The 25,239-nt window shown below is 39.3% G+C and overlaps 1 protein-coding gene across 1 annotated transcript in view; it reads left to right on the forward strand.

The window, feature by feature from the left end:
• Window positions 1–25,239, forward strand: part of TMEFF1 (transmembrane protein with EGF like and two follistatin like domains 1) — a 110,575-nt gene that overhangs the window by 56,277 nt on the left and 29,059 nt on the right. Inside the window, exons 2-4 of the mRNA XM_079301885.1 lie at window positions 9,372–9,481; window positions 13,133–13,262; window positions 18,861–18,887. Coding sequence (XP_079158011.1) covers window positions 9,372–9,481; window positions 13,133–13,262; window positions 18,861–18,887 — 267 coding nt within the window. The remainder of the gene's footprint in view (window positions 1–9,371; window positions 9,482–13,132; window positions 13,263–18,860; window positions 18,888–25,239) is intronic.

The raw sequence follows: 25,239 nt of genomic DNA on the forward strand, positions 1-25,239 counted from the left end.
AGGTGTCTGACATCTGCATCTTCTTGGCATCACAGCACTGCTCACACCAGGGCTTGCTCCTCTTCTGCTCTAGGAAAAATGGAAGTGAGGAGCAGAAAACAGAAGGAGCTCAGGAATTAGCATCAGGGCAAGGTAGAGTCATCAGCCTCCATCCCACACCTGTATGCAAATATTGTAATTCTGGAGACCCGGTAGAACATGACACCTCTAGTCTGGCTCTTAATCTGGCAAGCTGGTCCCTGGACTCTATGCCTCTGGGTTAAGTGCAAGGAATGGGATCAGAATTTGACCAATATTGTTTTCCAATTTAGAAATCAACTTGAGTTACATGTCACCTGCAGATCAAAGAAGAAATTCCCTGAAATGTTTATGGAAGATTATTTGTTATTTTAGTGTTCATTTTTACCATTATTTTACTTGGCTTCAGGTTCTTTGGGAGTGTAAGTGAGGGCTCTGTTGTCTCAGTGTCTGAACAGCTTGCCACTCCTCTACAGGCTTAGGGAAGTAACAGATTTACTTTATGAACAGGATGGAGGAGTTCACCTTGGTTTGTAATTGGCACAGAAAGATTTCTTCAGGACATGGGTTTATTAGCCAAAGCTATAGCTTCCATGGGAGCACTGTGCTTGCTGGATGTGTTCTTATATGGGCAATGGTGCTGAAAGCCAGAGAAACTCCCAAACTTAGGGGCAGGGGAGAGGAGAAACAGAAGACCCTTAGCAAATTGCTCACAAAATGCTTTGGGCATTTGACCATCTGCAAACTGAGAGACAGAGCAAGAAAGCAAGGGAACATTAAGGAAACAAGGACAAATAACATTTTCCCACTGACTGTAATTGCAAATGCTGCACAACTGTCAAGACTTAACAGTATAATTTACCCAAATGAGAAATTTCCTAGGAGCCCCATTAGTTGTCAAAGGCTGGTGAAGTGTAAGAGCACTATTTTTAAAGTTAACCTACCAGAATAAATCCATTTGTATAGGCATTAGCATTCAGCAGCATGAGTTTTCCAGTATCCTGAAAGTCCATGTGTTTACAAGATCCAAGTCTGGAATTTCTGAGACTCAGTATGGCAAGGACCATGATAGTGCCAAGAGTGGAAAAGAGTCAATAAGAGCCACTTAGTTGCATGTGTTTATGTTCTTGTTCATGAGCCTTGTTCCTTTGTCATGGTTTTAATCCAGTTGGAGATTAAATACAGCCACTCCTTAATCCCCTCTCAATTTCTTCCCAAGCCCTGGTGGAGTGTCGAGGAGATTGGAAGTAAAACTTGGATGTTGAGATGACAACAGTTTAATAATTGAAATTAATGCAAAATACAGTAATAATGGTAAATAATAACGATAATAAAAAGGGGAAAAAATGAGTGAAACACAATGCAATTGCTCACTACCCACTGCCTGATGCCAGACCTCCCTTCCTGAACCCAGATCAGCCACCTTTCCAGGTAACTCCCCCCATGTTATATACTGGGCATGATGTTCTATGGTATAGAATACTCCTTTGGGTCACCTGTCCCAACTGTGCTCCCTCACAGTTTCTTTTGTGCACGTCCTCACTGGCAGGGCATCAGACTAGGCAAAAAATGTCCTCTACTTGGGATAAACATAACAAAACCCCTAACATCAGTGTATTATCAACACCATTCTCATTCTGAATCCAAAGCAGCTCTGTAACAGCTACTGAGAAGAAATTTAACTCTACCCTAGCTGAAACTGGGACCTGAATTCCTCCAACTGGCAGCTGAGACATGAGACATTAGACCCCCTGTCTCCAAGCAGACACTAATTTACCATTAGTATATAGGAGGAGCAGTGTTCCAGGCCTCTCCTGTTGTCAGATTTGGCTGATATTGCCCAGTGAGTGCAAAAGTTATAGGAACAAATCAACCTGTCTGGAAAGTTGCAGCTCCTGCACAGCCTTTGTTTCCTTAGAGACTGAAGACTGGTAATATATGTTTCAATCAATCTTGCTGTAAATATGTTATATGAGGTGTTCCTTTTCAAATACTTTATTGTAATTTTATGTAAAAATATGCAATGACATGCTTATTTTTATAATGGCTTTGCATAATCATAGTCAATAATTTTTTTGTAAGACATATCCTGCTTTGTAAGCAAGTTTTGGAGTCAGTGTCCTGGATAGCTGCTGACAGAGAAGCACACCAGACCCAGGTCCTGAAGGCCAGATTGCTACACTGCCTGACCTTGATACAAAAGCATTTATGAGAGGGGAAATAATTCCAGGTACCCACAGCTATCCCAGTCTCCAATCAACTGCACAGCTTCTTGAGTTGTACCATTTGATTGCATATTCACCTACAGCTTATATAAAATTTCTGAAATACTGTCAAAGCTTTTAATATAAGAAAGAACTGCCTTAACTTTCTCTGCAAGTGCTTTTTTTTCCTTGATGGAAACAGAAATGTACCACTGGCTGCACCCAATATTTTGATGGAGCTGTCACACAAACATTCGTCGCTATGGCACTTTTCCTTACTTTTTTCACACTGAATAGAGTTAGTCTCAAGCACATTAGCAATGTGAATATTGCAGTGTGGGAGACTCTCAGGTTCAAAGCCAGTCTTGTTACCTTGCTGTGTGAGTGCTAGTTGTTAAAAATTGCTCTGGTTTCCTATTGTGTATAAGAATACTAATTGCTTCAGCAGCATGTATGCATTTAGTTTTCTTCTGTTCAAAAAGGAGACTATGGTGATTTGAAATGTAAAAGTATAATCATCCTAGATAAATTGAACAGCACTTAAGCAATCAAAAGCTAATGCAGTCTTGTAAAAGTAGTTTTAGGGAAATATTTCAAGCTTTATTCACTCAGATAGCATTTTCAAGAGCCAAAGCATGGCTTTATTTTTTCTTTCTGCACAATTGAGCATTAAATATTGCACTGAGACACAGCAAAACAGGTTTTGCTATCCTCTAATACTGCCTAAGATTGTTTTCAAAACAGCAGATTTTTCATCAGCGACACAAGGCATCCATCAGTTGACCAATTAAAAAAATGTGGGAGCATGTGCATGCTCTTAGATTTCAGTTGTCTATGTTTTTTAGGGTAAATTAATTTAAATAATTTTGTTGCCAGTTTTATTTTTTTTTTTTAATATATAACCTCTTGGCTGTCCCAATGAATTGTTTTCTTTTCATTCAAGTCTGAAAGAAAATTATACCATATCATGCCATGTAAAGAACATTTAAATAACTTTAAACTGGTTTAATTATTTAAAGCTTACATTTGTTTTATATTTTCTTGTGTTACATTTTCATTTTTCTCTTTTTCTTCTTCTGATTGCCTTTATTTAAAAATTATTTTTGTTGTTCTTCTCTTTCTACTTTCCACATTCTTAAATTTTTTAAATTTTATTTTTGCTAAACTGTCACCTCAGATCAATGGCAACAGCCATCTTCAAAGGGGATATGATTGTCTGAAGGGCATCCTTTTTCTCCCTGAATTATTTCCCAGTAGTTTGTCTTATTGCCTGTTTTCTTTTCCAAAAAACATAATTTTTCATTTGAACAAGATAGTCTGACCTATTCTGTCTTGCTTTGCCTTGTTTGACACAAGCAAGTATTATTTATTTGGACAACTAATTGCTAATTTTGTCTGAGGGGCTTGTCTGCTCTCTTTTTCTTCACCCATAACCTATAACAATTTCTGAGAAGAAAATCAGCAAACGTGAACTCTACAATGCAAATTATTGCGATTTACATAATCCACAACTGCTGAAACATGAGGATAATAAAATGCTCTGGAAAACATAATGCAAAGGGTTTTTAATAGTTACCAAATAAATGGTAGTTTCAGGTCTTGTCAACAGTACACTTGCTTGGGAAACTTGTGGTTCCAGTGTTTTAGAAATATTTTGTTGAAGCACGAAAAGCCACTTTCTCCTTTGGTTGCAGTGCTAAAGCCAGCAATGTCCCCAGGAGGCATCAAGGATGGGAAAGGCCAGGTAGATGGAAAGCCACACAAGGAGTGGCTGAGGTCACTTGGTCTGTTCAGCCTGGGGAAGAGGAGACTGAGAGGAAACCTCCTTGTGGTCTGCAGCTTCCTCACAAGGGGAAGCAGAGGGGCAGGCACTCATCCCTCCTCTCTGGTGAACAGTTTCAGGACCTGATGGAAAGGCAAGAAGCTCTGTCAGGGGAGAGTTAGGTATTTTTAAGGTGTTTTTCCTAATAGATACCTTTTCCAGACATTAGGAAGTTCCCACAATTACACTTTCTGTCCCGAGCCTGGATGAAACAGCTCTGTAAGGATTTGCATGACTTCCTGCAGGAATGGCTGTTCTGGATGTACTTTTGAAAAGCTTTGGGATGGAGCTGAGCTTGTAGATTAAGACATCTAAATGTAAATGTTTATGTATAGATGTGTGCATGTGAGCCAAGTGTCTGAAGCAATGTCAGAGTCACTGTAGGTGATGAAAATCTGAAGTGGCTGAAGCCACTGGCAGATGGGATGCTCGTATGTCTGCAAGGGATTGGGAAGATCTACAGAACTGTGCAGTTTTGTTCTGAGCTAGCAGCAGGAGGTGAGCAGAGGTATTCCAGGGACATCCAAAATTCTTCCCTGGTTAATCTTTTCTGTGGTGCCACTCAAACTCACCTGGTGGAAGTGGACAGGCTGTCCTTGGGAAGCATGGGATCAGAGGCCTGGCTCTGGGTATCATCTTTGTTGTGTGGCAAAGGTTGTGATTGGCAGGTAAAGATTTATTCAGGGGTTTGACCTCAGCTTTATAATTCTCTTTAAAAGTGAAAGATTTTGTTGGGTGTCCTTCCCCTGCATTAAATTCTTCATTTATAAATAATTTGGAAAACCAAAAAGAAAGCCAGTGGTTCACCCAAGCCAATCCAGAGTCATAAGGTTATCTCCCAAAACAGAGCAGGTTATAGGTTTTCGGTTCATCAGATTTTGCCTTCTTTGACTGTTTAGTGGTCCTGAGAGCTCATCCAGTCATAACATCACTAGCTCCAGTAGAGCTTGTGTGCTCTAACATATCCTTACACAACATAATCTAAGGTATCCTTACGCAGCATAATTTCTGCTGAACCCTTTTCCAAGCCAGTGTTGATTCAACTCAACTGTTTTTGCAACTTTGGGGTTCTATTAAGCTGTACAGACTTTTTATCAACTCTCTCAGGTCTGTCTGTGTGTATGTATCTATATATGACCTCCATGAGAGGTCGTACATCCTAAGTTAAAGCTTGGCTTCACACAGACAAAACTGTGTGGAGGATAGAAAAGCCTTGCCTTTTCCCTCTAATGCAAAGGGTGGAATTGCTTCCCCTTTTTTACCAAACCCATAGGTCAAGATGAAGAGGCAACAAGGGGTCCTAACACCTCTACTGCTTGTAATCTTATCCATAGAAAGAGAAAACAGATAGACAGGCAGGCAGAGAGTTTTTTCTCAGGCACAGCTGCAATATTCACATGCCCACTTTCATGTGGGAAAGGTATTTTTTGGTTCTTTATATCCATTCATCATTACTATGCACTATTGCCAACCCCAGGAGAAACATGAGTTATGAAAAAGCAAAGCAAACAGATTTGCCCATCTTAGATTTTACTTTATTCTTGAGCTATCCAGATGGAAACAACATATTTGATGTACTTAAAGCTCCAAATTTGATTTCATCTTCAGGTTCAGCATTTTGACACATGCAATTTACCTTATAACAAGAGCCTCAGAGAAATGCATTTTGAGGTCACAGGCAAAAAGCCAAATCTACAGCTACTTGTATTAAGCTGTACTTCACATTCTCTGAAAGGAGTCAAAATGGAGAAGGCTTTCCTCATTTTTAGTGGTGTAACAAATTTTCACAAAGTGAATTCTTTTCAGCAGAGAAAAAAAGACATACCCAGAAGATCTTGTGTGGGTCTTTGCAAGCTGCTCTGTACCAGTCAGGCCTGACACAACCAAGAAGTGTATTGGCTGAACAGATACTAGCAAATCATTTTTAATGCCTCATTTCAGGTCTTTGGAGATTAATTTTATCATAAATTTGGAAGCCTGATTTAATTGCACTAATTATATTTTCTCTTGGGAATTGATGGATTACTACCAAGCACATTCTCACTGTGCGTAATGAATCGCACTGAGGCTTTCTCTTATTTATACCTGCTGAAAGTCAAGGAAATAAGTTACAATAGGCATTAAAGAAACATGCAAGAAATTACCCTAAACCATTTGCTACATATTCTTGCTCTTCTCGTAGATCTGTTCTACGACGATGATTCCGTTCTTCTGGAAATAATTGCAGAAACTCCAATTTAATTCTCTGTCTGTGGGGAATTCACTGAAAAGAGAGCACGTTTCAGACATGCAAGACATCTACAGTTCCTCCTCACATCACTCTATTAACAGCCATCCAGCCATCCACATGTATTCATTTTTGAATGGAATGCTGTGGGTGCAGAAGTAATTATAGCCACCACACTTCCCAGTACTTGTGATTCCATCAGATGTAATCATGCACATGTTGGAGGCCTGATTTTGCTGCTGCTGAAATTTGCCACTGAATGGAATAAGGGATTAGGTGACATCCTGTCACAAAATAAAGTTCATCTGTCATGTTCAAGTGCCAATCACCAGGATATCTTGTCTTTTGTACGACTTTGGGAAATCATTTTGTCTCCTGGTCTCTGCATGACCTTTCCTGTTCAGTGTTCATTTAATGCCATAAAGCTTATAATCACTATTTATCATTTATGTGAAAAGAAAAACAGTCCATGCCTAAAATGAAGTAACCATTAAAAGCACAGTGTGCTTTCTGCCCTCTTAATTCCTTCCGTGGAATAAAAAAAAATAATAATCTTTTTTTCTTGGGTTGAGGGAAGTTCACAAGGGCTAATTGCTCACCGCCATCTTCATATCCTTTCTTGTAGTTTTGTACTGAAATCTTTCCGTGTCTCTCTGGCTTTTGCAGGCAGAACAGTAGCTAAGTTACAAACTAGTATATCATGAGTTCAGGCTTGGTGCTGAACTGCTGTCTGGCCTCTCTTTCTGAGCCCACCACATCCTTCCTCTCTGCAAAAAAAGTGAGGCCCCTTGCCCACCGCTGTGGTGAAGGGGCTCCTTTCTGGATGCTTGTGTGCCCTCTCCACACTGGAGGAACACAATATTGAGGAAAAGTCTGCACTACACTGCTTAGGCAGTTGGACACTGTGTAGTCTCCCAGATATTCTAGCAGGAGTCGCAGCTGCCCAGGGTTTTTTTTCTGCTGGTCAGGATAGGATGTTGCAAAGCACTGAGTCCAGTATGCTCAGCTGAGAGTTGAGCAGGGGTACCAACATCTCATCATTTTCCTGACCTGATGAACACAGTATTTTGAAAGCAGTGCATGCTCTAATTTGACTGTATGGTTATTCCTTTTTTGAATTGCATTTTCTCAAATGTGTCTTTTAGAATTGCATATTCTCAAGGTATCACCTAAAGGTGGACCTTTCTTTCAGATATGACAATCATTTCCCCTTAATTAATTTTGATAGTTTGTTCACCTTTGTGGAACAGCTCCTCATGAAGCGAAAGAAAAGCACATTTCCTTCAGGAGGGAGCTGTGAACACATTAAATTGAAAAGCTGTGATGTTCTGTGTCACATTAGCTTGGTCCCTACAACGCAGCAGTCACGCTTGATAAACGGCGACATTAAGGATAACATTAGAGAACACAGGCACGGGGTTGTGATGGCAACCAGGATACCTATCTGCCCATTGTTACAGACACTGCCCTCCTCATTTATGCCTTTGGGACTGATGGACATATAGAGGGAAAAGAATCAATATGCTTCTCCATTTTTTCTCATGGTTGACAAAAGAATATGTGGTTTATAACTGGGCTTTCCATTGTGCTGTAATCCTGCAACTTCAGTGCCATGAAAAAATACATAATTATGCTGTGTTAAATATAGAAGCATGTGGTAAAAGTTATAAAATTTATTACAGTAATTATCGTTTATTTATTTATATATTTATATAAACTCTCTGTGTGGGTGTATAATGTTACATAAACACATAGGAGCAGTTTTCCAGGGTGTCTATCACTGTCATACCAAAGTGCTGATACTGCTGTGAGGAGGAGGCTGATTGCCTATTTAAGACTCTAAGTGGCAGTAAGGATTATTTTCTTCTGCTTTTGACCTACCTTTCCCCATTTCTGAATGGCTGGTGTTCAGTTCTTTCTTTAAGCCAGTTTTCTGGATAGGGCTTGCTTATTAAAAGTCACAGACATTATTTTAAATCACACTGCTGTCAGTGAATCTCTTTAGTGGATCATACTTCCTATAGATTCCTGGAGGTTCTGTCTTGAACTGCAGCACAGACATCTTGGAATGATATCCTCTGATTTCACTTCACACTTAACAATGTCAGGGGATTTTTCCAGAGTCCTTGGTGTTATTTTCACCTTTTCATTGAAATCAATAATACCACCACTGTTCCCACACAGTGTGATGAGGTCATATTTAGGGGGGCACTGACCACTTCCATTATCCCACTTGTGCTTTCTTTTGCTCTCTTTTCTATATGTAATTCAAATCAAATACTTATTTCAAAATAGTATATGTATTCTCTTTTAAAACTAGCCTTGTACTGTGATGTCCAAAAAGAGCTTGAAGCTAGATGTGACCTTTGTGCTGGAGTTGGTATGTAAAGCCCCTTGGTTTCCCTCTTGCTGGTTATGCCTTGCTGCAAGCTTACACTGACAGGATCTGCCACTTGTGCTCCATATTTTTATGCAGGAGCTAAGACACAGATCTCTGGTTCATTACTCTGGCTCCTACAGTGCAAGCAAATTATAATAGTTTAAACACAGTTGGGTTTATTTTTAGTCTGAAGGATAACAATCTGGCCATGGCAGAGACTAGAAAACCAGGCAGAGAAATTCTGATGGTTCAGCTTTTCTACTTTCTCAGGACTTTGTGGAGAGTAAAGCAAAAAGAGGTAGCAGGTGAGGAACATGAGCTATAACCTGTGCAAAGCTCCTGACTCCTATTAGAAACAATTTCTGTGGAGAAGAGTTTTGTACTGTGGCATGCCCATCAGGGGAAACATGGAAGAGAATTTGGATACTATAAATACATATTTTCTCTGTATCTGTGAACCAGCATGTAGTGAATCAGCATTTAGCCACAACCTTTCTCCCAGTCAGGCAAAGATGTCTCTGGGGAGCAAGACCTGCCTCTGGAAAGGAGCCCAGAGCTGAGCCCATGCAGGGCAACCTGGGGAGCAGCTCTGGCATTTTTCCATTAATTTCTATATGGGAGTAAGGCAGCAGGGGTGCTCAAAGGGTTAAGGACAAGGCAGTCCTCAAAACAACTCATCTTACAATTTCTTTTTTGTCTCCTTTTTCTGTTTTTCTGCAGAGTTAAATGTAAGGGAGTCTGATGTAAGAGTGTGTGATGAATCGTCGTGTAAATACGGAGGAGTGTGCAAGGAAGAGGGAGATGGTTTGAAATGTGCGTGTCAGTTCCAGGTAAGGGCTGCTCACCTTTTTGTTTGCCATTTCTAACAAATCTTTCAGGTGTATTGAAGCATTTATAGAGCCACTGCTTCAAAAATTCCACTCAGCAACGGCTTGTGGACTCCAACCATGAGCTTCTTTTTCAATGGAACTGACTGGAAAATAGTAGGGTCACCAGTGATCATAAAGGTTATGAATTAGAACAATTTATTTGTCCTGCTCAGAAAAAAAAAAAAAAAAAAAAAAAAAAAAAAAAAAAAAAAAAAGAGTGTCTTCTGAAGTTTTAAAAAGAAGTCAATAGCAGGTTGAAATTTTTGTTGGTTTTTGAGCCTTTAGTTTACACTTTTTATAACTATCATGGCAATTCTTCACCTTTCCTGCCACCAACTTTTTTAGAGGAAAAGCAATAGAGCAGTTCTTTAGTTTCACAGTTTATAACCAGGACAAATGTATCAAATATTATGTACAAGATTCATGGTAAAACTGGAAGAGCTGGTACTGTTATCAGCAAACCCTGAAGTGGGCTGTCTTTCAGTGTTTTAAAAATAATTGTATGTTCTCTTTCCAATAAATAATAAATCAAGGGGAACCAGAATAGCATTGGTGTGTATATGATCACACCTGATTTAGGATTCCAGTGTTTCAGAGCTGGCTTTTGATCGAGTTCTGTTCACCTGTGCTAGGGGCATTGTTCTAACTGCCTTTAAAGGGAGAAAAAAATGCTTATGAGAAGAGGCTTTTTCATCTGTCGTAGTCTGTCTGTAACATTCATTTATGCAAAATAGGAAAATCAAAGCTCAGTAATGATTAAAATGAAAAAGGAAAGCAAATAACTAAAGGTTTCATTTATTTTCTGCAGGTGGCAAATTTTGTAACTTCCTAATAAACAGGTCTTGAAGACATAAAAAAGGAGCTAGTCCATGTGACAAACTGTTACTTTGTTTTGAAGAGCTTTTTTGTTTTTTTAAGCATTGTTTTTAAACTACTTGCATGTTTACTTGTACTTCTTGAAAAATTTATTCGTTATTCTTAGGAAAGAAGTCTATGGGTGAGGAGAAGATACTGTGTTTTTCAGACACAGCAGGTTGAAAGTCTTCCTGTAACTCTCAAGCTTAATTGAGCTGCAACTAGCAGCACCAAAATTTCCAGGCAGCAAACACCCAGCCCAAACTTAGGCTCTTCACATGCAAGACTATCTGAGACCTAGCTAATTTTTTTCCTGATATTGCAAGGTTTTGAAGGGAAAATAGACACATTTGTGTACAGTGGTTCAGCTGAAGAGGCGCTGAAATGAAGATGTGAGAATATCAGGAAGAGGAATGTCTTTCTAATACCCAACCTAAAGCTCCCCAGATTCCCTTCTTCAGGCCATTCCCTCAGGTCCTGTCACTGGTGACCATAGCCAAAAGATCAGTGCCTGCCCCTCCTCTTCCCCTCACAAGGAAGTTGTGGCTGCAATGAGATCTGCATGACAGAGGGGTGTTTTGGGGAGAGGAGGGGCACAATTAATCACAGCCACCCCTAAACTAAGGCTGAGACTGCCACAAACTTTCTTCAGATTAGGGAAAATGTAAATTTCAGTGTTGTTTGAAACAGCTATAATGTCACGGCAGCAAGAGGTCTGCAGGCTCAAAGATCTTCTGCTGTATTTTGGATGAGTTTTACAAAACCAGAATGGCAAAACTGATCAACAACTAGCAAGCATGTTATGAACCAGTGGAGGAGGTGAGATGGGGTGAGGAGAGAGAGAGAGAGAGAAACATCATGGGGCTCTTTCCCAATTTCAGTAAGAAAGACTTGCCAACCATTAGTTTAATAAGATAACTGCCTTAATAGGAGACAATAGGAAAAGGAGCAAAGTGAGAGTGAGCAAATCTTACAACCCATTCAGATGTTGGGAACTCTGAAATCACACAGCACTGGATGGAACTCAGATGGATTTTCCCATGGCACACTGTGCAAGCAGATCCTGTGCACAAAGAGATGCTCTCCCTTTTGGCTGTTTGAGGTATTAGAGGACTTCCTCATAAGAAAACAATTTTACTCCTGAAGGGTGCTCACAGGAGAATTTAGACTGTATTGTACCTAATCACTAAAGGCTTACCAAACTGTAAAAAAGGAACTCATTTACTTTGCATTTTCTATCCTCAGCACAGAACTTACAAATTTAAAACATCAGACAGAGACTTAAGGAGAATTGAGAATTATCTATTGAACAGATAATAATCTATTGGAAAACATTGTCCCCCTCAGGAGCTGTCTGTTAATTACTCTCTAGAAATGACTGTTCAGTATGGCATGTGTCAGGACTAATGACTGTGGTTGAGTGTCTGAGAGCTCCGCACTATAAGAAAGTATTACAAAACTGGTAGAAAAAAATGTTCAGAGTTGGCAGCATGATTTATTTCTTTCTGTACCTGCTCAGTTCATTCTCAGTTGGTCATCTATGGCAGGATGACAAGGGATTGGAGGGTAATACCCTTCAAAATTATATTTTAAGTTTTCAGTATTTTGACCGTTATGTATGTCAAAGCATGAAGAAATTGTTGTGGGAGAGACTAATTTGGAATTTGGAGACGAAACTCTTGTATTTTTAAGTCATTTTAGCTTAACTAATGTTGTTATTTCTGCATGCACTCTCTTGGGTTGAACTATACCTGTTTAACCATAAACTTTGCATGGTTAAAAAATTTGGTACTCTGCAGAGTAACTACCATCCATGGTAGTTACTACCATCCATTGGTTTTGATTGGTCTCTTCTTACTTTGGGGTGTTGAAGATGCAAAAGGTGTCTGGCATTACAGTTACCAATGCACCCCCAAGCAGGGCAATATCTCTTTTCCCATGCTGTGAAGCAGGGTTTGGATCCCCCATTCAGCAGGAAGTTGTGCAGCACTCTTGGATGTTAGGCACATTGGTGGTCCCAGCATCTTAATACACATCTTAATGTACAAGGGGTTTATCTTCCATTTCTGTTAGAATATAAGAAAACAGCAAAATACAGGTAGCTTCTGCAAAGGCTATTCTGAATGATAAGTTTTCCTTTTTTCCTTTCTTTCTTTTTATTTGTATCAAATTCTACTAAATTTAAGATTTAAATTTTACAGTGTAGTAATAGAAAAGCATTATTACAGATGTTGATCAAGTAAAAGACTCATGATGCTCTTGAATTTAATGAGAATGGTGATTGTTTTCCACCTCTTTTGTAAGACTGTTCTGACCAAAAAAGTTGTCAAATCTCCCCTTAAGCACTGTTCTCCTTAAAGTCTCCTTTGCTCAGTTTCATCCCCCTGTGCCTAGTCACATTTTCTCGCATTATCTTGAAGAAGTTTTCTCCTTCCTCAGTGTTTATCCTTCAAATACTTCTAGATGCCTGACTGTATTCCCTCTGGCCAATACCACATCCCACCATAGTTATTTTGTGCTTTTAATCTTTCCTACTGAATTCCTATGTTCAGTCCATGTGGAGTTAGACTATTATTTCAGTGATCCGAGAGGAATACATATAGTGATACTGAAAAACCAATGTTTCAAATTGTTCTTTAGCAAAAAGGGTTATAAGATGCTGTAAATAACACAGCTATCTTCCTGGATATTAGTATGCAGTTAAGATTAATCACTTGATTTCTGTATGACTGCATTATTTTATAATTTCTTTTCCAGTGTCACACAAACTATATTCCAGTTTGTGGATCAAATGGAGACACTTACCAAAATGAATGCTTCCTCAGGAGAGCTGCTTGCAAGCACCAGAAAGAGATAACAATGGTATCAAGAGGACCTTGTTATTCTGGTATGTAAAACATCACTTTTTGTCACTAATGAATGATGTTTTATGGTTAGCTCTTTAGTTTTGCCCTTAATTCCAACAATTAAAAATTTCGTGTTTTTCATAGAATGAAATAATGTGGAAAGCCCGAGTCCTCTTTAGTAATGGAACCTTTTGCTAGACAAGAAATCTGATATATCTTCTGATATGCTAACAGATTAATAAATAAACATTACATGTTGAAATATTTTATCTGAGAAAATAGATTGTGAATGCTTCTGTGGTGCTCATACAGGAGCTTTGATATCCATCAAAAGGCTTTCAAAAAATTTGAAGGAGTATTCAAATTAGCCATTTCTTTAGGACTTTTGCTTTTTGGACATACAGAATTAGTGTGGCATCCAACAAGTGACACTAATTATCCTGACTGCCACTCTGCCTGTATCCAAGGCATCATCTTTGACTTGGAGTCATTATATTGACAAAATCATTCCACCTCACATTTCTAATGAACTTGCCTTTTTCCTCTTTCCACACACTTAAAGCATAGATTTTCCACATTTCAAATACATGAGACAGGTTTTCACTGTCTTGAATATTACAACATGCTCTTAGACACAGAACCTTTAACCACCAGATGTGTTCTGAACTTCTGGGTAGATTCAAAGCTGGTGAGACCAGACACATGTCTGGCTTTCTCAGAATGAAATTAAATGACTCAGTAGTGTCAAAATCTGCAATCTCTCGTACTCAAATAATACACAGAAAATATTAAGTTGTGGGATATCTCTCAACTTTGGCTAGAGAATGGTTGCTCAGATTAATCTAAATAAGGTTACATCTCTGGCATCCAGAAGCATGACCATGGGTTAGATGCTCACTCCCTACTGACTTTATATTGGTTAATTGCAATGACAATTTAGAGTTATAAGGTCTGGAGCTCACTGGTAGTTGCAGAATCTTATCTGGAAATGTGAAGGGTACCTAGTCCAAGTCCTCACTGCTGCCAATCCCAGGTACCTCATTTAAATGCAGCATATTTCACACCAGCTGCTCTCAGGCCTTTGTCTGCAGCACAGACTTATCCTGAGCTCATGTTTACTAAGGTCCAAAACAATCTGTGCTGTTGGTCCTAATACTGAAGGAAGCCTGTGTTTTGTGTCCAGCTCAGAAGCATAATTCCAGCATCCCTCAGGCAGATGACTAAATCTACTGTCTTTCCCAATCTCCCACCTGTAAATTATCTCCAGATGCTGCAAAAATAGTAAACAAAATACAACCTAGTTTTGGAGAACTCACATATTACTATAACACACCCAAGAAATATGAAGGTTTGAACTGAGGATGTATAAGTAAATAATATTTTTTAATTTCATGCCCAAATAGTTTTAAGAAATGGACACACAGCATGCAAGTTTCTTTCTATTACTAAAACAAAATTTTATGATAATGTTTTAGGAACAACAAAAAGAGTTTGTTTATATATGCATTCTACTCTACTAAAAAAAGAAAATTCAAAATTAAAACTTGATTGCTACATTATTCGGGTAGTACAGGAATTTTTTTTTTTTAACTTTCTCCCCTTTTCTTTAAGTCCTACATAAAACCCAGGAAATGCAACATAATTTTTAGCTCTTTGTGTAACAGACCAGAAATGTGCTGAAACACAACGCTGCAGAAAGCACTGAAAATACATTTGTGAGGCAGAGCTTCTGATTCAGGCTGCATGCTGCACTTATGCTGTTGCAACTTTAAGTGCCTCTGCAGAGCTCCACTAGAATGGTACCTGCTGCTCCCTGAGTGTCTGATGTGCTTTGGGTGGTGTGAAAATATTGGATGATAAAAGCCATTATCCAGAACCTCTCCATGCCCTGACAAGACGGTGACACATCTCTGCTCTTGACATGTTACGTGTATAATGGAGAATTACATACTCAAATTAAAAGATGTTTTGCAGACCCCCATTAATTTTCACTGGTTGCCTTTGAATTTGCTATTAAAATGGTTTGTTCATCATTGGGAGACAGGTACAGATTCACTGGTTTCCTATCAGAGTTTTGTTTTTTCAAAGCAAAGCTTCATCCTGGTGGGATGAACTCAAGATAATAGGATGAAATTCCTCCTTAGTGTTGGAGCAACTGTTTAATATTTAAAGTATATCAGACTTCTGGATCTCACACAAGAATAAAATACTTCCCATTTGCTAAGGATTAATACCTTCTGTACCCACGGCACTAGAACAGGCTACACTGAGTGATTTAGTCACTAAATCATTATTCTGTTTCTTGGCAGGTAATATTTTGAATAAAATTTTACAGACATAGGTGATTTGCAGCATATTTATTTATTTCCTTTGTCAGAAGGCTGTCAGAGTTTCAAGATTCTAAAATAAGCAATGGTTAAAAAAAGTCAATTATAGGTGCTTTAGAAATAAACAAAATGCAAATTTTGACGTTAAAAATGGTTGTTTAGAGAAATGAAAGAGAATGTATGGCTGAAAGTTTAGGTCTGCATATACAGGTTTTAATATTGATTTTGACTGCTGCCAGATTTATATTATATGCACATGAAAATGTAACTACATAGTGATGTAGTACTTGATTATACTTGCAGTTTCTCAATGTTTCTTATTCATTTGGATATACATTATATGTTTATTTCATATACATTTCACAGTTTATACATTTGGAATCCACAGTCCATTGCTTACTGTTGGGACTTCTAAGTAAAAAAAAAAAAAGGAGAGTAAAGCTATTTGCTGTAATAGAACAAAAACCACAGGAATTATTCTCTTAGGGCTGGCTTATGGAAGGATCTGCTTGCCAGTGGACTATTTGCCCACATGTTTGTCCTTAGCAGTTTGCCCTAGAAGGGGAAGAGATGGGTTCAATTTTCATGCTGCTTTGACTTAAAAGCCATCTCCCCTGAATGAGAGGGGCTGCAGCATTTTTGGTTTTGGGGAGGTTTTTTCTGCCTCTGCACCAAAGCAAACCCAGAGTACAGAAATGGCTCCTGTACAGAAAGAACAAAAAAGGAGATTCTGACTGTAGCTGAGTGCTTACAGCAGTCACATGCTGTGTCTGATCCAAGTCCTTCTTTGTGTATTTTATCCAGAAACTCCTTATGGATAAAAGCAGCTCACAGCAGAAGCTTGTATATTTGTGTATTAGCATATTTTTATAGAATCATGGAATGGTTTCACTTGGAAGGGACTTTAAAGATAATCCAGCTCCCATCTCACAGCCCTGGCAGAAATATCTCCCACAGGTTGCTCAGAGCTCCATCAAGCCTGGCCTTGAACAGCTTGAAGGAAAAGACACATATTTGGAAAGGGTGGCTAAAGTAAAGACAGAGGTCAATCACTCCTGCTCTAATTACTGACCAGTGGCTGGGGGAATGCTGTTTGTGCCCAGCATCTTCACTTCTTTTGAGGTCTTTCTTGACAGATCTTGGTGCATGGAGGCAACTTTTGAAAACTCTGAATTCATTAAGGGTCTGAAAGGAGCAGGGCTGCTTGTCCAAGTAAGCTGTAAAAAAATGCTACTCTTTTAACCAGCAGCTGCCCAGGAAAATCTAGCCAAGGCTCAGGAAAAGGAAAAAAAAAAAAGAGCAGGAACACCAGCTTAGTTTAGCATGGTTACCCTGGAGACAAGAGTCCTCACATAGCTCCCAGGGAAAAGTTAAAAATGATACAGTGCTATAGAGGATGACAGTTTTTTAATTTTTTTTAAATCCTTTTTGAGAACTGAAAGTCCAGAGAAGTAGAAATGAATCTATCCTGCTGCTGTGATGTCCTGCCAAGTGGACAATCAAGCCAATGATCTACAGGGATGGGTGGTCCAAGCACCAGCTCCATGATTTCCAAGATACTTTCCAGACACCTGCCCTGCCCCATGCACACAGGATTTAGCCAGAGCCCCTCACTGGGGGCTGAACAGCATTTCCCACCTCAGGGGAGAGCACTCAGAGAATGAGAGCTGGAAATAAAAACATGGAACAAGTCAAGCTTCTTTAAGACATTTTGCCCTTTGTCTTTCCTATGCATTGCATGGTGAACTCACTCATATTTGTGTGTCAGCTTCCTCTCCCCCAAAACAGCTTATGACACAATTTCCCCACCACAAATAATCCTATATATTAATTCATATAAGTAAATTATGCTCCTTCAAATTTCTTCATGAAACAATACTACATCATAAGGCATATTTCTCAGATACAACGACATTTTATATGGGATTGTCTGCTTTGTCAGTAAAATCAATGGAAAAAGGAACCTTCTGGTTTTTGCATTAATTTCTGTGAGGTTATAAGCTCAGTGTGTTGGACACCAAATAGTGGTATAGGAGGAAAGAAAGGAAAATTAAGGCCAAAAAACAAACCTCTATTCCTGATACTCTATGTGACAGGAGATTTTTTTTTAATGTGTGAAGTGACCCAGTAACGTGGAATTTCACACTTTCATCCACGCACTAGAGGGAATTATTCTTAGAAATTCCTTAAAGAAAAGCAGGGGAGGGAACTGAGCAAACAGAGGGTTTGGTTTTTCCTCCAATATGAACAACGACCTCATGTGTGGAAGCAAGATTCCTACTCCTCTCTCTGTCTGGCCTCCTTCTTCTTTCAGTTTTTAACAAATAAATTCAGCTGCCTTCTCCATCACCAAAGCAGGAATGAAAGGAGAGGTGTGGGATGAGCAGAATACATGCTCTTCTCCACTCCTCAGCTTCCAGAGAAGCTAATCTAATGGGAATGGGAAGCAATTCCCTGCCAGTAGTTGCCATTCCATTCTCCCCTCTCCTCCTCCAAGAAAGACAGGAAGTTTTGTGGCTCAGTTCATTTGTTTAAGGGTTTGTTTTCACTGCTGTGCTGGCTGAAGCCTGTGCAGAGTGCTGCCCAGCAGGATGCACATGCAAAATCCCTAAACAGATCCATAGGGCTCTGAAGGAGAGACAGTTGCCTGGGGGTGGTGAAGAAGCTCAAGTCCTGCTGACACTTGAACTGCTAATGCAAATGGGATCCATTTGAAAGCTGTCACTCATCAGATGCTAATTCAGTCAGTCAAATGTCAATGAAATAACGATGCTATTAGAACATCTCTATACAAAGAGATTGACTCAACTGAGAGGAGCTATTTTGTCATTAGATTACTTAAATCAACTTTTCTTGGAGGATTAGTTGTCTTCTGGAGATACTCCTGCAGTCAGGCTATTTATATGTTGAAATACTGCTTGAAGTACCACTCCCAGGGCCAGAGGGTAAGGAAAAATAAATATTCAAAAAATCAGACTTTGTACTCTTCATCTCTTTTGGGTTTAACAAATTTTAATCTCTAGCAGTTGAAAAGAAGCTAAGAAAGATATTTGGTTTCAGTATTGAATAATGCTGTTCCTTGAGTAACATCTTGACAGGGAAGAGAAAGACTAGGGCACAGTGAGTACGGACAAACCACATTAAAGGATGCCAGACCTTATGTGGGATGTTTGTTTTTACAGCTGGCTCATGAAATGTAACATCTGTGTAATGTTTTACAGTGACAAGTTCCTGATCTAACAGCTGCTCCCGGAGCAATATTTTCATTTGCTTTCTCTTTTTTTTTTCTCTCTCCCTCTGTTTCTTTTTCAGATAATGGCTCTGGGTCAGGAGAAGGAGGTGAGTAACAAACTCCATTTATCTTTGGTTTTGGTCTTTCTTTTAAACTAACATGTGTCAGTTTTATACACATATATATACACACATGGCTACTGTAAGACCACATGAATTGAGGGAAAATTATGGCATTTAAAATAAGCTTTAAGGTTGCAGTATTATTGGACCATTTCAGAACAGTACTGGTAGAGAAATAAATTGTAGTGTGTGTTTCACCAGTATTGCTTTTTCAGATTTGACCCATGTATTTTTTCATTTGTTACCAGCAATATAGTTCAATATTCAGATCCCTGTATTTCTGTATTTTTAGATCTGTATTTCTCTCCAGAAAATGGCCATTCAAAATAAATTTCTTACCATTTATTCCCTTGCATTTATTTCCTTAGTTTCTAAAACATCTAGTTGTTACCTTATGCTTGGTTAAGCTTTTTGCTTAAAATATAGAACAATTGCATAATGATATCTACTTATATAAAGTATTTTACTAAAGTATTTTTTTGTTCAAAGCTGTATATTCAAAGAGGGGTTGTAGCATAGTTGGTGGTAGTAGAAGTCTTCCCATCTTTCAACACATCTTAATTTTCCTCCCAGGACTAAAAAAAAAAAAAAAAAAATTAATTCTATCTTTGATACTACTAACAAGAATACATATAGAATGAAAAATATGACACACAGATGTACAAAAACACAGAAAACCTGTTTTGCTTTTAGACTTTGGTAGTATTAAGAAGGTGTTGCATTTCATACTGATGGGATTGAGTTTTGAAGTACTGTAAATCTTGTATAGCTACATGAAAATGTGTTTTTGTGGAAAACCATCTATGGCATCACTGTTTAGCTAAATGTAACAGTTAAGTTTTCAAAAACAGGAGCTAGCTCACTCTTTTTTTCCTGTATGGGGGTGAAGAGGGGCATCTCCCTCCCCTTTAATAAGCTGCTCTCAGTGAATTCCTGGGCTGCTGCTAGCACAGGGTCATTCTCACCTTTGTCACCTTTTGGGACAGTGTCTGAAGGAACAGTTTTCTGCTCAAACACTTCCTCTTCCTACTTCCACAGGTGACTTTTCTGATGCTTCACACTGTTTCCCCAGCTCTGTTTGCTTCTCCTTCCCCCTTTGTTAGCCTGTTATTCCTCTGTGACTGCTCCCTGCAAGCCAACCTGTCTGGCCTTGTACTGTGCAGTTCTTGTAGGAGACAGATGACAGGAATTTAGTCCATGTTTCACTTTTATTTCTATAACAGTTTTAGGAAAGTTTGAATGCCATTGAGATTAGCTAGGTTTGGGTTTTTTTACAGTATTTTTTAACTGCATATAAAAATCTTGGTTAAAGTCCCTAGTGAATGTTATGTTGATCTGGAAGAGATTGGCAGCCAGCTGATAGATGTCAGGATTCTTTGGGTAACTTTACGTGCAGTTTGGAAAAACATAGGCCAGAACATGCTCTGTTTTGTTGGCTGCTCACTGAAGAGGTGAAAGGTTCATGTTCAAATATAGTCATTGCTTGATTTGGGACAGGAGGCTGAACCCAAATCCACCTGTGGGGGCAAGAGAGACCCACGTGGCTTTCCCTTTGTCTTTGCTGTTCTCTTTGTTCTCACTTGAAATGCTCACTGAGCCTGGGACAAAGAGTTGGGGAGGAAGGATTTGTGCTGTGGAAAGGCTTTGTCAGCTGAGGCTCAGCATGCCAGTGCCTTTGAATTATTTATGCAAAATAGAATGCCACTGGCTTAGGAGGTTTGGTGGTCCCTCAATACCTTGCAGAAGTAGCTGGTGCATTGTCTTGGGAGGGGGAATATGCAGATTCAGTTCAGGCAGAAAGAATTGAATCTGGTTCTCTTGGCCCCAGGTGAGTTTCTGCACTGCCTGGGTACTGAATGAAGGAACAATGTCTTCCAGCAGTTTTCTGACATTAGGTCTTCATTTATTGGGGTTTCTTCTGTGTGCCTTTGGAGCAACTGAAATGTTCCTTCTCTTCAGTATGAAAACAGTTGGGTTTCGTTCTTAATTTTAGGTTAAGAAAAAGGAAATTTATACAGAGACATTGAAAATCCTGCTTGGCTCCTCTTTCTTTTTTTTAATACATCTAGGCTATTTATGATACATTGAATTATTCCTGTCCCTGTGCACCTTCCTCACTAAACTGGGTGTTGGGTAATACTTTTGTGGGACAGCTGGTTAGATTCAGCATGTTGAGTCATTTTCTGTGTGTGAAAGCAATCCTTCAAAGAATGAAATACACTGCAGCTTTGGTTATTGAACTCTGCTCTTTCTGAAAATTCAAGGATATTTTTGAAACTGGAATTTGGTTTTTTTTTTTCATTATTCAAGTAGCTGTAAAAGTGCTACATGAAAACACTAAAACCTGAAAAGTCTTACTAGAAATTAAGGGAATTTAGAAGCAAAACCAGACTTCCAGAAGAGTGTTGGACCTATTGTGGATGCAGATGCATTGTTTGGAATGCAGACAAGGATAGGAACCCAGGCAGAGGGTGAGCTGCAGGATAGAGTGCTCCATGGTGCCCTCCACAGTTCTGCCTCTGGTTATTTCAGCTATGGGACTGTCTGCTGCAGAACTGTATCCTGGCCCAGCCTGCCCCATTTTCTTTTGGAGGAATACAGGATATACTGAGATAAAATTATCACCCATGCTGGAATGTTTAATCTCACACTCTTGGATAAGTGTGCTCAAATGGGAACCTAATTCCCTGGGAAGCCTCTGTGCCCAATGGATTAGGTACAGTGGCTGCTCAGAAGCATGAGGGAGCTTCAGTGGAAGTCAAAAAATGCAAGGATAAGTGAGAGGGAACCAGCAAGCAAGCAAACATACTAGCTTAGAGACTTGTGTTTTCTTCCTAGGGTCTGCATTTCCAAATGATAATCACAGAATCAGTGTTTGCTATGTTTCTCAAACATGCAATTAGTGTGATTGTGTATGCACCAGTGATGCTTGCACACACAGAATGGATATGCACAGCTGCTTGTGTGCATTCAGGAGGCATTGCAAGTGCTCTGCAGATGCACTGTTTGCTGGTGGATTTTTAACTTTGGAAGAAAGTACTGGGAAAGCATCTGAGTTGTGCTCTTCAGTTGCTATAGCTCTGCCTGAGACAGTCTCCACTGCTGAAATTAGCTGTTGGCCTCATGTTTAGCTAAGATTTGTGCTACTGATTCACAGCGTTCTTTTTCAATTTTCTGCATTTCATTGCAGAACAATCTCATTAATGATTCTGAAATTGACTTCATGCAGATTCTTCCTCCTACTCCCAAACTGTGTGAAGTTAATGCATTCATTTCTATGTTAGAAAAAGAAAAGTAGATTTAGAAAAAAGAGAAATATCCACAAAAGTCCTCTTCCTCAAAGATTGTTTCAGACAATATCTTGCCTTAGTAGTTATTATGTGCTATAAGAAAAAACACCTAGAGACCATGGTTGGGGTTCTCTACAAATCATCTATATTGTTACTAAGATACAGTAGATTTTTGGAAAAGAATGAGGAGTGGGAAATTTTTTTCAGTATGTCTGAATGAGATGAAGTAATATAATTTTTAAGGATGACACAATTGTCTAGTTGCCCTCTGACATTCTGAATGAGCTATTTCCATTTTCTATGCTCTGTTAGCATTGAGTTGTAATAAAATGACCCATTTTTCTAATTTCAGAAGTCTGAAACTTCAATTAGCAAGATAAAAATTGTAGTTATGAAACCAAGCAGGTGGTCACTTGTGGCAATGGGTATCCTGTGCCACTTCTAAGAAGAGTATATGATTTTCAGTTCAGAAATGAGAGAAATTTCAAAAATCTCCATACTTTTCTCTTAAGTTTCACCCCTACAGAAGGCAATGTCAAGGGCAGAGACTCAGACTTAAAACTGAGTTGCCCTGCTGGGGACATGGCTGAAGATGGTGGGATCCTTCAAATTTGCATGTAAGGGTTTCTCTCTTATTCTCAAATGAATCATTCTGCAATTTCCCTGTTGTGAACAATACAGTCATAAAACTAGGCCCCTTGTTTAATCAATATTTTGTTAGACTTTGAGGCAGAACTGGAGAAGGAGAAGGTACAGGCTCAGATTTGTGCTCATCTCTGTCAGTTGTAAATTGCAACACTATCTGACCTGCTGGATGTACTTCCACAACTTGTACATTGGGGCAAGAAAAATTATTGTGAGGCCATCAGGTGCACATAAAAAAGTAGATTGCCAGCTCACAGCTGTGATGTTGACCTAGTGATATGTCAAGGCCTTTGCAAGAATGTGTTGAAAACCATCAGCATTTGTTACTTAAAGCATGAAAGAGATAACAAATGGTAAAGGCCTTTCAAGACAGCCTCTCAGAAACAAATCACTGTCCTAAAAGAGGCAGGTTCTCTGCTCTAGTAATCAAACCAACAAGGGTGAGATTTTTAAGTGTCCTACTATGCTCATAACATTAATTTTTAATTCATTTTGTTCAGCGTTTATCTGTGTACCTGAGCAAAATGCCCTTTTTTGATATTAAAGAAGTTGTAATGGTAGTTCGACAGATGGCACCCAATCATTTCAGGCTTTTAAGCTAAGGAAATAACATGCTTGCAATACATATAGCTAAGTTAATTATTATTAAAATAATTTGTTTTGAATTTCTAATCCCTCTGAAATTTAATAGCTGAAGTATCCTGTGATGAACGTCTAGCAGATTGCATTTAGTAATTAATAAATTGATATACAGTATGTGCTTTTTAGCAGGCTGCCATCTGTTCCTTCCCCTCACTGGGGACAACACTTATCCAGTAATTGTCACACAGTCAGGGTGGAATAAACACACACAATTTAGAGCCTCGAATATTTTCTATTTTAATTTGTAATAGTGCCACTGATTTGTTTTAATGTATTTTAATATGACTTGCAGAAACTTGGTGGTGATTAGCACCCTGGATAGGAGGTAGCATCACATCTTTTAGCTATTCCTATAATGGTGTGTGACTTAGAAAGATTTAAGTGCAGATTCCATCACATGGCTTGTCACTGAGTATCACTTTAGCTCCAAATAGCCCTATTTATTGCTGTCAAGATCCTATTCCATGCAGATAAAATTAACACTGAAATAAAACAAGCAAGAATTGCTGTTTTTACAGCAAAGGTTCATAAAGGCAGAGGGAAAGGCCCTAAATGTTGAGGCACTCTGTTGATGAAGACTTATACTAAGCAGGTTTTTCAGGGATGCTGGAGCATGCTTGGAAGGATGCTGGAGCCAGAGGCACACAGAGACAGACTCCTTTTCCTTCTTGCACAGGATATGCAGCAAAGGAGGACAGATTCATCTCTTGCACCCTGCACTGGGCCTGCAGGAAGACATCCAGTGTGTTCATGAAATTGTGGGACAGCTCCCTCTTCATCTGGTGACTTTCATGTCCTTTGTTTTCTCCCATCATCTAGTCATGCTTTTTTTCCCTGGTGCTCACTCTGAAGCTGTTGCATCTTCATTTGGAGAAAAAGGAGTTAGCTGCATTTGAAGAAGGGCACTGGAGTGAATGGGTACTCAAGTTCTCTAACTGGAGGTTTCTGCGGTGTGAAAGCTGATCCAGTCTTGCAATATGCCAGTTTTTCCCATCATTATCCACAGTGTCATATGCACAGAAGCAAGTCAGAAGTTCCAGTTCTCAGGGGTGTGAAATCCCTGACACCTCACAAGGGTAGTGGTGGTAGAGAGTCTTACAATCTTCATGTTCTTTGCTTGTAAGTGTGCTCATTGTCATAAGCACTGGGCAAGCCAATCACCTTGGCTGGGTTGTGATTTGGGAACCAATTTTCCAACTCCCCTCCTGCAGGCACCCCAGTTACAAGCAGACCTGGCATCCTCTGGCTAGGCCTGGAATGCCTGTTCCTGCAAAATCCAATTCCAAGGGCTGGTGTCTTCACTGAAGTGTGCTTGAGGCAGCAGTGTGTGGTGCACACTGCACATGGAAAGGATCTTTCAGCCACATAGAGATTTCTGCTGTACCAAGCCAGGCTGTGCTTCTAAGCCAGCTGGGTGGTTGTATAAGAGAGCAGGACCTTCCACACTGCCAAATATTCCTCCTGCATGTGATCCAGCAGCATGGCCAAGAGAATTCAAGACACCACTTGCCAAAATTTTGGGAGAACTAAGGGTAGTGTTGCACTTGCTTTAAATATATACTTACAGACATAAAGAGCAGGTTTGCAGCTTTGTTTCGAATTATGTGAACAGCCTCCTTTCTAACTAAATGCATCATTAAAGTTGCCCTAAAAGTTAATGGAATGTAGGATAAGTCACTAAGATCTGGAGTGAATTACAGTCCTTAATGTGCCATTCTGTGGACTGTGGTATTTTGAGAAGGATTTCCAGTGCTAGCCAT

The sequence above is a fragment of the Erithacus rubecula genome (genome assembly GCF_903797595.1).
Source record: "Erithacus rubecula genome assembly, chromosome: 3".
Taxonomy (NCBI): Eukaryota; Metazoa; Chordata; class Aves; order Passeriformes; family Muscicapidae; genus Erithacus; species Erithacus rubecula.